Below are 14,590 nucleotides of genomic sequence, written 5' to 3' on the forward strand. Positions count from 1 at the left end.
ATTACCCAAAATAAGAAGATACGGTCATTCCATTGTGCTTCATATCAGCATCATATCTTTAAGTGATCTAGCATGGCTAATCATTTTTGAGATTCAGTATTTCACCTCCTAGCAGAACTAGAAATAAATGGAGGAATAGGCTATCGTCCTAGAATGGTAGAGAGATGACCTCAGGTGAGCCCAGCTCCCCTAACAAGGCAGGGTCATCCCGACTAAAACATCTCCCAGCCAGAAGTGTCCATCTAACCTGCTCTTAATGTGCAAGGATGGAAATGTGATAACCTGAGTAGCCTGTACCAATGGTTAACCACCCTCATTCTCTTGGAGAGCTGGAATCCAGAACCACAGTCCACAAAACAGGAGTAATAGACTTTTCCTTACTCTGTGACAGTGATTCTATTTAGCAGGGAGGGCAATGGGGGAAGAATTCTGTTTCCAACAAGTTCAGTGTAATCAACCAAATTAAAAGCTTACTAAATACATACCTCATATTTCATGGTAAAGAAGCCATCACCACCAATTCCTTCCAGTGCAAAAGCCTGTACTATTGGCCACTTTTCTACAATGAACATATCGAATATCTGGAGATGCCCTATGGAAACAAATATTTTACAAAAGTTAAAATGACTAATAGATCTCCTCTTTTCACAGTGTTCAAGTCTCAGAACAGCTTTAAGAAGTGAGTTGGAATATTCCAATTAAATAAATGTTATTGCATTGGACTCCTATTTTTGGTAGCAATTACCACAGATTTTCAATAAAAAGAAAAAATGCAAGGCTAACTGTAAAATCTACAATATATACCATACAATTAGTTTAAAACCACCTAGTTATACATGATATCATTTGCTTCTGGAAATAAATGAAGAGTTATTTTTATTTGGAAATAATTCAGGACTAAAAATTGGTTATATGCAAAAATTTAACATTCATAGAGTGGTAAGATTGAGAACAGTATTCAGAAGCGCAACATTTTGGCAATGTTTAAGGATTCTCCAGCAACACCAGTTTGAGTTGCCCGTGTTTTACATTTTACAGTAAAAATATTAAATATCATAATCCTGCAACCACTTTTAAGAACACACTTTATATTCAGAAGTCAGCCCTTTCAGCTTCATAGGATTGTTCACGTAGAAATGTCAGAATTTGGACCAACCAAGTGTAATATGCCAAAGCATTTAACATGAATATAAGTACACTATACACATGTAAAAGGCCCCGCATCCCAGTGAAAAGAAGCTTTTGGGGTTTTTTTTAGTTTCCTCTTAAGTATTTAGACTCAAACTAAATATTGGTTTTAAACACTAAATCTTCTATGAACTTTTATAAAGGAGGAAAGATTGGAAGTTGTTCAGTGTGCTGAGCTGACAAGTTTTAGAGATGCTGGGAAGCTGTTTGAGCTGGAGTGACGGTAGAGTTCAGGAACTCCTCAAAGAAGAGGCATATCTTCAACAACACTGCCCCCACGAGAGACTTGGCTCTAGAAACATCACCGCCTTGAAAACAACTGCGAATCCTTCTAAGAAAGGATTATTTGAGACAATTAAAATAGCAAAGCTGGAAACATTATGAGAGTGGAAGCATTCTTACCAGAAGGTATAAGAAACATAGCATAACACTGGCTGAAATTACTTTGTGCAACTTTGCAAACAAATTTCTCTGCCGCTGAGTCCAAGCATTTACACAAAAAAATTAAGTAACTAAATAACAGAGGATCAGCGTTTGAACACAGGACCCTGGTGATTACCAGCCAGCGTAATGCCAGACTTACAAAATTTCATTAGGCACGAACAGATAAAACAGTTACAGGATTTTGAAGGGGCAGGACAATGTAAACTGGATTCAACTGCACCACAGTAACTTGTGTCTGTCCACTAAATGAAACTGGGTAAGTTACTGTGGTTTAGCTTCAGCTGGTGACGGATAGGAGTGGACAAATAACAGTTACACCAGTTCAGCTGAGCCATGCCCCCATAGTACGTCTTTCTGTGTTCGTATGATAGACTCTAAGGGCAAGAAGGGAATACTGATCATCTAGGTCAGTGGTTCGCAACCTTTTTATACTGCAGACCAGCACAGGAGTGGGACCAGGTGGGGAGAGGGAGGGAGGCACAGAGCCAGCTGTCTCCCTCCCAGGGCTGCCCCGCTGCCCAGCTTTAACCCCACATGGGAGTACCGATGGCGGAAGCTGCTTGCCCGGGTAGACAGACAGGGGTCCGAGCGGGGGACTCATGCCACAATGCAGCAGCCAACCCTTTGTGGCCTGGTACCAGGCTGTGGTCCAGTGGTTGGGAACCTCTGATTTAGGCCAGCTACCTGTACACAAGTGCTAGAATTCCCCACATGACTTGCTTTGACTATGAAGCATACACCTCATCCAGATTTCTCTGCCAAAACCTACTGAATTCTTTCACAAAATCAGCATTTACCAACCAAGTAGATTGCAGTAATCTTGCATCACCTACTGTATACAGTCACCACGAGTGAACACATTTTAAGAAGTACAGAGTTAAAATGTTCAGTTTGCAAGCCTGGCTACAGATCATAAGGGAAGTTGTGCAGCCCAGTCTTTTCTCTTTTAAAAGAGGAAACTTGCATAACAAAATTGTTAATTCTTTCCTTACATAAAAGGGTACTTATCCAAAGTTCCCATCAAAACAGAGAGCTTCTGTATTTAGCCAAACCCTGCATGCAAATTACTGTTGCTATTTAGAATGAATGCTAAAATAAATCCAACAGTTAAACTTTTTGGGACACCAGAAATCCTAATCTTATAGTAAAGACATTTCTTAAAATAAGACTGCTAATATACCATCAGGCTCTCTCACCTCTGAAGACTCCCGTTTTATGGTATTAGTTACATCAGTGAGAGCCAAGCTTTTTGGCAAGCATGTCACGAATTAAAACATGTGCCTTCTTCAAGAGCCACTCCAAACCCTCTCCCCTGCTTGAGCTGCTGCTCTGCCGTCTGATCCCTGCCCTGTGTTCCTGACCAATCTGCTACTCTGCTTTCTGTTCTCTGCCCTATCCGCCAACATGTTGGCTACCCCCTTCCCCATCTGCCATGTGCCACAAACATGCTGCCCATGCCACTTGTAGCACATGTACCACCGGGTAGCCATGCCTGAGTTACAGTGTCATTTTAACCCTGCAAAACACAAAAGCATTCAAATGATTTCCAATAAGCACACAAAGTAATCAAAACAGTAACTCACCTTGAGAGCTATAAGGAATACCAATTCGACTACAATCGCGAACCATATCTACAAAACTGGCAATTTTGAATTCTTCTGCAGCTTCTTCGTCTTCGTACTGGAAGGAATCATTTAAAATGAGTTTCACTAAACCCAATATCGAGACTAAAAATATTTATAAGTGAAGTATTTTTTTTAAACTAAAGGTGAAAAACAGCCAATGATCAACGTTGGTTATGCATTACCTTTGACGTTCCACAGTAAGAAAAGCTCCCCAAAAAGTATGGTCTGGAGAGTTTATCCAACATGGAATGGAATATATTTAAGTCACAAGACACCATTCTCAAAATGGAAGTGAATACTTGAACAAGAATATGCAGAAGCATCAATATATACTTTCAATTTCCAAGGGTGTTTGTCTGTAACACCTACATTTTAGGCCCTGGATAGACATATCTGAATTGCTCCAAGTGCCTTTGAGCTGCACCAAACAGCCAGGACACAAATGTGCACAGCTGAACTGCTTAAAATATTACCTCAAAGAATAAGAAACATCTTTGAAGCACTTCCTGAAATGTCTTTATAGGTCAGCTTTCTTCCCCCAGTCCTCTGCTCCCCAACTCTGTGGGGCAGGGGAAGAGGGGAATGGGGCAGACAGTCTCTCCTGTGCGCCCAGCTGTCCTCAGGAACTTGTGGAGATCCGAGCAGGGCCGGACACTGGCATGGACAAACTGGGGGGCTGCCTAGGGCCCCAAACAGAAAGGGGGCCTGAAAAAGGTAATTCTTATTATTATTATCATCATCATCCCAGACAAAGGGGGGCCTGATACTAAAAGTTTGCCCAGGGCCACCAGAAGTCCAAGTACGGTGCTAGCCCGGAGGGGTTATGTTACCCTGCTGTATGTCACTATGTCGTTTTTGTGGTCTGGATGAAGCCACTTTGTGTCACTACAACCACACTGCAACTTCTTCAACAACTCCAGAGTTCTTCGTTTTTCTTCCCTTTCCACTACTTATATTTCCCTTTTTTCCTTCTGTGTCCTTGCACCCTTATAAACTCACCACCCTGCACTCCATTTTAAAAAACACTTCCTGAGCTATAAAGGTGCAGCAAACTAAAGCAGAACAAGACATGGAGCTACCTAGAAACAAGGAAAATGGATGTTTTTTAAATAAAGAGGCAAGCCAAACAAAACTATTTTGCATACAATACTGGAAAACAATGTTTGTTGATCTGCATCTAAAAATACAAGCTCAACAGGATTTGATAAAATCTGGAGCAGTATGCCTTCATTTTGGACACCCCCAGGATCACCCTTTTTCCAACTAGGGCCAAACAAATGTCCAGGCTCAGTAAGAATTTGGCAAGTTCACAAAAATGTATGCTGGTGCAGTTCCCCCTGCCAACACTATTTTAATGCAGTCAGTAAGTCTCAGGAGTACAAGCTTAGTTGTTCCCACCGGTGTCACATGTCTCCACTAGAAATGTTGGGTTTTTTTAATGCCTCAGTTCTCCTCTTCCACAAAATTTATCATGCACCAAGGTCTTTTCAAACATTTTGCTTTCACCTTCTCTGAGCAAATGGATCAAAGCTGGTCTCCAAACTACTGCATCAGTTACTTAAATTAGAGTTTAAAATGTCTCCAAAATTGCATTCCTGGTTTCCAAGGGGAAGATGAAAGATGGCTCAGCCCATGCTATTATACTATCACTGAACCATGCTATGCAAACATTTAGAAAATGCGCAGCTTATGACACCGTACAAGTACTTCAAAAGACTTGTTCAATGACATTTTTCTTTTCCATCACTGTCCAATGCATTCACCTAAACATTATGGTCCACGTAAAAGGCAAGAGGACATTCAATTCTGCAATTTCTCTTAACAGCTGCTCATATTCTAGGCATTATATTGATTTGCTCATTTTTAAAGCTTTACTGTACCATAAAAGCAGAGCTAAAAAAAAGGCCAAACATCAATACGCTACTGAAATGGAGAACAAGTAAATACTGTACAAAAAACCTCCCAGTCGTGAGCAACTACTCCTGAGAATGAATCTAAAATGGCATCTGAAGGCTGACAGGGCCAGATTTCAAAGCTCCTACAATATGCCAGAATTATTTAAGGAAGCTGCCAGGCTTGTACACATAAAAGAAAAACACCACGTTTTTAGCGTTGTGCTGCTGACACACTATATGCAATCTCTCTGAATCTGCATCATACTTGCAAAAGCAGGAAAAAAAAAAAAAAAAAACCCACCAAAACTTCTGCTTCTCTCACTCTGCACTATCCAAAAAAATATCAGTCTCTCCATTTGGGCTCATTTTTCTGAAAAAGTTCAACCATGTGAATCAACATTATGAAATGTCAGTCACGATTAAGATGAGCCTGTGCACACAGGCATGGCATGTGATTGCTGAATAGTAAGGATGCCAATTTTAAGTCCACTTTAACAAAAGCAAGCAGATTGAAAGATTTCTAATTACATGTACTGTTAGTTCATTAGGTGAAAGGCTTTTGGAAACTACTTCCACCCATGCTTCAAGAGATCCTTGGTCTACTGACCTTCAAGACACACTGGGGCTTTAGCTGCTAAGGATCAACATTTAGATTTAACTTCCAGAAGCTGTTGCTTATAGTTTTTGCTGCTTATATGTTCCAAATTTTTTTGTCAAAGGCAATAAGAACTCCAGGTTATAGCTTCAAGGAAACAGAGAAAGAACCACATGGTAGCTCTGCTTTCCCCCGATCATTTTAAAGTTAGAGAGTAAATTTTGAGAACTTCCTTCATTGCTCGACATAACAAGGAAGGCACAAATGAATGTTGTTTCTGTACCCAAGTCCCTTCCCAACCCCATATTATCCATCCACACCATACAGTTCAAATCCAGCTGCTAAATCTCCTCAACACAAGCAGACCAAATTCCCTGTGATGAACTCCAGCCTTTCATCTGGCAAACTAGATTTTCATGTCCCCTTCTCCTGGACCTCATAGTCAATCACTTTACATGGGAGTCATGGCAGCGTGCAGGAGCCAAATGCAGCCTAAATGATCAGGAATTTGCAACTTCATTACAGAGGCAATTTTCCATCTCTCCCCAGCCACAGTGCTGGAAGACGAAAATAGTTGACAGCTGTGAGTAATCACATGAGATATTCTTAGAGAAGATCAGCTAGGCTGCACAAAAATACTAGGGCTTTTAACTGACAAATTCTGAAAGTTGCCTGTGTGTTACAAGCAGGGAAAGAAAGCAAGGTGAATGCCTGGCGAGCCTGGCTGTTCCACACCGTCAGGGCAGCTTTTGGTTTCCTAGTCCTCATTTCTTGTTCCTGTTGTTTGTAGGTTTTTCCTGCAATCTCTAGAGATGCAGCCCCCGCACTGCACCTCCCACCCACGATACACTCGGCATGCATGGAAGGGAAAGGACACAGATTCAAGGTCTTGAGATCCTTTCACTCTTCTCCTCCTACATGCTTCCATCGTCAGCAGCCGGCGTCATGCATCAGCAATCCTGCTCCCTCTCGCCCCCATGGATTTCAGCACCATGCTAGTTTGAAGTGAGAAGGACAGATGACATTTAATGATGTGAAGCTTACTTTAATGGGTTTATTAAGGAGGTTCTGGGCCAAGGCTCAGCCAAGTCCTTTCTTTTCCACTGGATCTGTATGACCCTGGATCGACAGGGCAGAAAGCATGCTCAAAAGTGACAAGTGGCCATGTGGAGGTTATGGTATGCAGCCAGACAATGGTGCACACAGGAAAAAAAAAAGTGGACAGGTCACAGTCAGGTACAGTATTAGTCTCATGAATTGTCAGGTTATCCAGTACTTCATGTGATCCAACCCTGTCTGGAACCAGTAAGGATCAAAGTGAGGAGACAGAGCTTTAAGATAAATTTATGTCACTGTAAATCTCCCAGACTTTGCGAGGGGAAATGATTTATTAGAGTAAACAAAGTACATAAAGCCAAGGATAAAAAGATAAGGCCTAGTTCATTTCCATTGAAATGAATAGCCACACTCCCACTCACTTCAGTGGAGACAGAAAACTTTTAAAACATTAACTGAAAAATGTATTTTTAAAATCTAGCCAATCTTACCAAATGCCATTTTTTAAACGTTTTTGCTACTCTTCTGAAAGTACTTGTAAAATTTTGACATAGGACAAACTTCAAGTTAGGAACAGAATTACCACTACATAGTTCAAGGTTGACTGCAGTATTTAATTCAGCTTCTTTATTTTTTTCTTAGTGCCCAAATATTCCCCTCATTAAATTAATACCAAAATTCATCACAACTATAATCAAGGGAGAGAAGGAAAGGGATGTGGGGCGGAGGAGGTTATTTCTCATCTTTGATTTGACTGCCAAAATACAAAGCACTGGATAATTTTTTTTTTCCTCTCAGCTTTGCAAAGAGAAATCATTACCTTCAAAAAGAAATGCCTGGCTTCCAACTAGGATCAAAAGGAAGCCTGCGATTTATCAACAAGACAAGTTTGTACAAAAATAGTAAGAGGCCTCAAGATCCATTTTATTACTGAAGTGTTACAGAAATTATATTCTTGTACTTTTTCTGCTTTCACTCACCTCACTTTCAGTCAAGCAGTGAAAATGCAAATTTCTCCAGTGCGCCACATAAGGCAAAAGATAGCTGTAGTTCACAGGATTACAATATAGATGGACACTGTCAGGCTTTACTAATATGATTACATCTGTAGTAAACAAAAGGCAAATAAAAGGTTTTACTAGAATAGCATCAAATCTCTGAATAGTTACCTTGGAATCTTAATCTTATCTGCAACGAAGGTTAATGAATTAAGCAGACAATGCTTTAACTATAAAGTATTCTGTTAAAAAAAGAGCAAAGCAAAAACACACCATGGAAAGCAATCCATTTCAGTTGCACTGCACAAAGTGACCAGTTTTTGCTTAAAAAAAAATATGAGAGAGAGAGAGAGAAAGAAAAGCACTAGTGTTTCTCTTTTCAGCAACACAATCAGTTTTATTTCATGTCTTCCTGGAGGCTTGCATCATACAGCCTTTGAGAAGCCAGGGAATGTCAGAATGAAGAGTACTTGCACAGCATTATACAACTGTCCATTGCATTTGCTCCTCTGTGGCATTAAGGGGTTGCTCTGCACCACCAAGGGTAGGAGGAGGAAAACAATAATCCCCCAAAAGAAAAAAAAACCAAAACAGATACAGTGCACATTTCTAACATAAAAGATATAGTTAACTCTTAAAGATATTCTAAATATATAGTTAGTTATCTCTTGAAGTGAAAATAGGATGTAAAATAGGTCGATTAAAACTTTGCATGTAGAACTTAATGAAATAAAATTCAGTAAATATTGGTAAAGGATTAACACGGTGGTTTTCAACCTTTCTAGACCTAAGGCACCTTTTGCCAGGCCTAGGATCCCCCTCAGAAAATGTCAGCTTGTTTTTTGACTATGAAAAAAATAACAGAGCAGTTCTGTTGCAAAGAACTCAAAGACCACAACAGGGCAGACCGTTTGTAAATGCTATGGATTCCTATATGAAATCTCTGGGTTTATCTTGTGCATCATGTTTGCACACCTAACAGTACTAACATTGGACAGCATCCTACAGAACTCTTGAAAGGATGTCAAGGCACCCCAGGGTGCTGCAGCATCACCGACTTGGCCCACAGAATAACGTTCTCCAAGTACTTGGTTCCACATTTGTTGAGTCCTTCGGTCCTAACAGGATATCAAACTAGATTTTCTATTAAAACCTGTTTAACTCCACAAGATCTCTAATATTTATAGTTCTGCTATTTGACATATCAGATCTCTCCCTCCAACCACCACCCAAAAAGGACCCTGAAAAGAGAGCATAATTTAATAGCCTTACTCACCATCAAGAACTTCTTCAGGAAACCCAGTTCTTTCAAAGTCATTATTACTCTGATTATACAATCCAAAAAGAAGATAGTTTGCCAGCTCCCTGCAGCCTTCATTGTATCGGCTATCAATTCCTGGAAACAGACCAGACATATAATATTGTAAATGATAACAGTACAGAGAACATTGTACTGTTGCATGTTATCTAAATAAAAAGATGAGGGCAGAGACATTTATCGAGTGATAAATGAGTTTTGTCCCATTAAAGACCAAGAGAGATGAGAGGGAAGAGAATAGCCCCGATTGCGACAGCAAAGATTACATTGCTGCATATTCTTGCCGTAACCAAACAAAAGAATTAATTTCTTAAAGTTGTGCTTCTCTGGAAATAGTCAAAATTAAAAGCAGCATCAAGAGAGACAAGAAAGAATCTACAGTATCCATAACACCCAGAGAAAATTTTTCTATTGGTGCTTTCCTAGGATTAAAAACTGTTGAATTAACTATCTCTTCAGATCGTAGGGAAGTAGGGCTGGAAGGGACTTAGAAGATCATCCAAGGCATGAAGTCCAAAACACCAAGCTGAACTGTGTTACAAAAATTAAGTATCTGAGCATGCTTTGGATTCAAACGTCTTCATTAATCTGTAAAGGGGCCAGTATTATATAAAAATCTATGTACCTTGCACAAAATGTATTATTTTGACTAGTGATCTGCTCAATAGTCACTTAATCTTCTACTACAACAACTGAGCCCCGATCAGCAGTAAAGCTAATGATACATACCAAATTACAGTGTAGGATGGGTAGAGTAGAAATGGTTTCCCAAATGAATTATGGGTTTATAGCAAATAGAAAATGCATAACCTTGTGGTTTGACATTTTTTAAAGTGCCAGGAATACTATTTACAGAACAAGAATGACTAAATAAATCAATAGATACAACTGTTATTTCACTCATGCACAGACAGAAGAAACAATGGCATGAAGTGTATTCCACCCCACACTTTCCTATTTAAAAACTATCTGGGCTTAAACATAATGACATTCTCACCAGCGCATTTGTTTTTAACAAAAACTTTTCCAAACCTTTAGTTTAAAAGTAGGTGAATTCAAAGGATTCGAATAGAAAACATAAAAGCAACCTAAAATACAGCTTTCTAGCAATTCAGCTACAGTTCTCACAAGGTGGTATGCCTTCCCTATGAATATTAAAGTTTAACTTTAACATGGTTTACAAGTTGTTATGTAGCTGCTGGGTGGTTAAGATCAAGTTAACGCAAACTGGTCCTGCTGGATAGCAATGATGAAACTCAACAGCACAATGTGCAAGATTTTTGCTGGACTGAAAGTAAGCATTTATTGTTAGACGGAACGTGTTTTGTCCTTCTTCTCCAAGCACTGCTTCTGTTTCATTAACCAGTGACTGTCTACTGTGAAATGTATAAATAACCCTGGCAACAGAAGCCAGACCCCAAGACTCCCCTCCCGCAGGGATACTCTGAACCACAGGCTGGAAGAGTGGTACAAGCCCAGTCCACAGGCTTGATGAGTGGCGCGGGGCTGGTCTCATGGACAGATCATGCCCTTGCTCCCCCCACCCATGCCAGATCAAGCACACATGGCACCGCTGGTAGGACCTGGCAGCAAGAGGCCCAGCATGCCCGGCACTTGGCTGCTGGCCTTCTTCTCATGGTGATGCTGGGGCTCCGGCACTACAACTCACACCAGCTTGGCTGCCAAGCACCATGGCGAGAGCAGTGCCATGGAGATGCAGCAACACCACAGGGAAAAGCCCAGCATCGCAGCTGCTCTGCTGTTGCCAGGAACAAGCCAAAGTGATGCTGGGGCTCCAACACTGTGGGTCACCCAGACACCTGGCTGTTGCCAGGGAAAGGTCCCCCATCAAGGCTGCGGGCCAGATAACCCAACTCTGCAGGTCAGATCCAGCCCATGGGGCATGTTTGACCTCCTACTCTAAGTACCAGACTACAGAGGAAAGCTCTTTCTGCTTAGTCTCCATCTGGCTCTATGGCTCTTGCATTCTTGTCTACCCACTGCTATAGCTTCAACTGGAGTGACGGGAGAGTGCCCTGGTGTAACCTTTTGTATGGCCTGGTTAGGACACGTGGGTGGGCGATATGGGTTTAAAACCCCTTTGGGAGAGCGGGAGCCTTGAAACCAGGTCATCCACATCATGGTCTAACAGTCTAGCCACAAGACTACCGGGCAAAAAAGGCAGACACAGCCGCCACCACCACTGGACTCAAGGCGAAGCCCGTGCTGCCCATGTGTATTAAGTCACGGCTTCTGTCTGTTGAACGGTACAGCACTCAACGGGGACTCGCACAAGACTTGTGCACCTTTCAAAGCCAGTCTAAATTACTCTGGAGCGTGTGCCCTAGATTGTGTTTGCAGCAAAACCAAACAGTGTGACAGTCTAGGGACCCTTGCAATCCCCAGTGGAGATGCATGCCAGATTTAGGCACAAAATGAGTTTTTTAGCACGCTAGCCCCAAGCTAACTGTAATCATTCCTTAAGACTGGCACCTAACTCCTGCCTACATCCTACTTCAGCGCCAGTGAGGAAATCTGAACCTGGCCCTAAGTGAAACTGCAAACAGTTTTACAAGCAAACAAAGCTACTCCAGTGCTACCAGGGAACTGGCAGGAAATGCCGTGTCCGGTGACAAACTGGCTCCTATCTGGGGCTAGATTACCACAAAAATGCTGGTTTTTTGGAGCTAATGAAGGCATTTGTCTCCATATTATTTAACCCTCTTCATTAAAGAGGGGGGAGGGATAAGAGAATATATCAACATAGACGGCTGGAGTGAACATATAACGATGATTTAAAAAAAATGTAGTGGAAGCTGAAAGAACCTACACTGAACTTCATCTCAAAACTACAGTGTTACAGATTACATAGAGAAGAGCTATACACTCTTTAAATAGGAAGAGATTTGGCATGTGAAGTGTGATCAGACAACTCAATGCCGTCTTCCAAACCAACCTCTACTCCTGCAACATACTCCTCTGAGCTGACTCACAAGTTTTATCCTCCTGAGACTTCCTATCCTCTTATGTTATTAGGAAACAAGCCAATTAATAATAGCTTGGGGGGCCCTTAAAAGTTGGCACTTTATATATATACTACTGGCAGGAGGGGTGGGGAGGGAGGGAAGTGATCTGTACATCAATCATATCCACTTACACCTCTTCATCCCCACCCTTTAGACGTCACTGCTCTCCTAAGCCCCAGCTCTGCAGCGTTTGTGGGCATGTATTCATACAGAACATCGGTTTTATACTTAGCAAGACTGGGGCCACGTAGTTCAAATTTTGGGGAGCACGGACCAAATCATTTAACACAATGGGGTCCTGATGCCGAATGGCGCCTCTGGGCACTACTGATGCAAATAATGACTTGTTTATTAGTGTTTTTGCTCCAATTGGTCCCTATGAGCCTCATTTCAGTCTGTCAGAAAAACTAGGATTGTTATTGTTAACAAGAGCTGATCTATGAAACTAATCTGGCAGACCTGGGCAGGTGGGATAAGTGGGCAGTACACAACTGGATGCAGTACAACAAGGACAAGTACTGAGTGCTGCACTAGGGTGTAAAAATATCCAGCACATCTACTGGCTGGGGAGTGCCTCTCAGAAGTACAGACGTGGAAAGGGATCTCAGAGTCATAGCGGACTCCAAGATGAACATGAGTCGTCAGTGTGACGAAGTCATCAGCAAAGCTACCCACACTTTATCACACATCAGCAGATGCATGACAAATAGAGCCAAGGAGGTGACACTTCCCCTCTATGCAGCATTGGTCAGACCGCAGTTGGAGTACTGCGTCCAGTTCTGGGCACCGCACTTCAGGAGGGATGTGGATAACCTCAAGAGGGTCCAGAGGAGAGCCACTCGTATGGTTAAGGGTTTACAAGACAAGCCGTATGAGGAGAGACCGAGGGACCTGGACCTCTTCAGCCTCCGCAAGAGAAGGCCGAGAGGGGATCTTGTGGTCGCTGACAAATTTATTAGCGGGACGCAGCAAGGGATCAGAGATGCTCTGTTTTGGGGTAACAAGGAGCAACGGTCACAAAGTGACAGAGAGCAGATTTAGGCTAGACCTCAGGAAAAACTTCTTCATGGCGAGGGTAGCCAAATCTTGGAATGGCCTTCCAAGGGAGATGGTGCTCTCTCCTACCCCAGGGGTCTTCAAGGAGAAGGCTGGATAGGCATCTGGCTGGGGTCATCTCACCCCACCGCCCTTTCCTGCCCACGCAGGGGGTCGGACTCGATCATCTGTTGAGGTCCCGACCCCAACATCTATGAATCTGAACCATGGATGTTTTAAGACATACCCACAAGCCTACTGTTTAAAAACAATCAATAAAAATCCGTTGCCCTTTTAAAAGTTCAGGGTGATTTCCCTGCCTGAGAAGTTAACCCACTCTCTAGATAGTGAGAGCTCACTCCTGATAGCAAGGAATTAAAAAGCTTTCCAGTAAGGACAACACTCTTACAAAGTCTTTATTCCAAACCCTTCCTCCTGATTACAAGGGAACATTTTGATATTCCATTTGTTTTTCAGGAAGTTGAAATGTTTCTAGCATAATGCATCTTAATATAAAGATTTTGTCACTTCCTTCCTTAGAGATAACTGTAAGGAGAAATAAAACATATGTATTTATTTTTATATGCCCTCTGCAAGCACTGGTTTCACCATAGGCAATAGATGGAATTTTTATAGGATCCTTTTGACACTACAAAACTGATATAATACAAACCCTTCCTCTTTCCACAAAACTGCACGGCAGAAGGCTTTCCATCTTACCTAGCAATACAACCTTACACATCTGGCTAAAAATCTACCACGTTTCATCTAATTAGTATGTTCTTCAAGTTTCCTAACCAGCTAATCCTACGACCTAGTTCATCCGTTTTAGATTACATGATTACACGTTAGTTGATACGCTTTATAGTACCATTCCTGGGATATGAAAAAGCTGTATTTGCAGATATTTAACAAATTATCAAGAAATATCAAGACAGACAAAAATGGAAGCCACTGACAAGCCAAGGAGTGGTCAGTAAAGAGATCAGCACTAAAAATCCTTAAAAAATACCAAAGATCTATTATAAATTGGGGGCACCAGGACAGACAATGAAAACAATATACATGCAAAAACCCCTCTTGGTCTTGCGTTTTTAAGCTTGATTTGCAGCAAAAAATTACCATAAAAAGTGTCTGTAATAAATTACAGCTGGTTTCAAAGTGTTCACACTGCCAGCAATGTTTTTTATCATCAAGAGCTAATAAATACCTCCCAATTCTTAGAAAGGTTAACAGGTTAGGTTATAATCAAGTTTATACTCAAACCACCATTTTAACCTAAGTGACAGAGGAAAAAGAGGAGGGAGGATTTTAATATAGATAGGCAGTACTATTCTTAACACTGAAACTAGCCAGGAATCTGACTGGTAGCCTTCTTGAAAAAATCAAGGGAAAAGCCCGCTGATTCTT

General features: G+C 41.5%; 1 protein-coding gene across 1 annotated transcript in view; it reads right to left on the reverse strand.

The window, feature by feature from the left end:
* Positions 1-14,590, reverse strand: part of CUNH20orf194 (chromosome unknown C20orf194 homolog) — a 127,079-nt gene that overhangs the window by 86,587 nt on the left and 25,902 nt on the right. Inside the window, 4 exon segments of the mRNA XM_014518655.2 lie at positions 486-592; positions 3,216-3,312; positions 7,784-7,908; positions 9,078-9,197. Of these exon segments, the coding sequence (XP_014374141.1) occupies positions 486-592; positions 3,216-3,312; positions 7,784-7,908; positions 9,078-9,197 (449 nt within the window).

This window comes from Alligator sinensis, unplaced genomic scaffold (genome assembly GCF_000455745.1).
Source record: "Alligator sinensis unplaced genomic scaffold, ASM45574v1 scaffold12_1, whole genome shotgun sequence".
In the NCBI taxonomy this organism is placed as follows: Eukaryota; Metazoa; Chordata; order Crocodylia; family Alligatoridae; genus Alligator; species Alligator sinensis.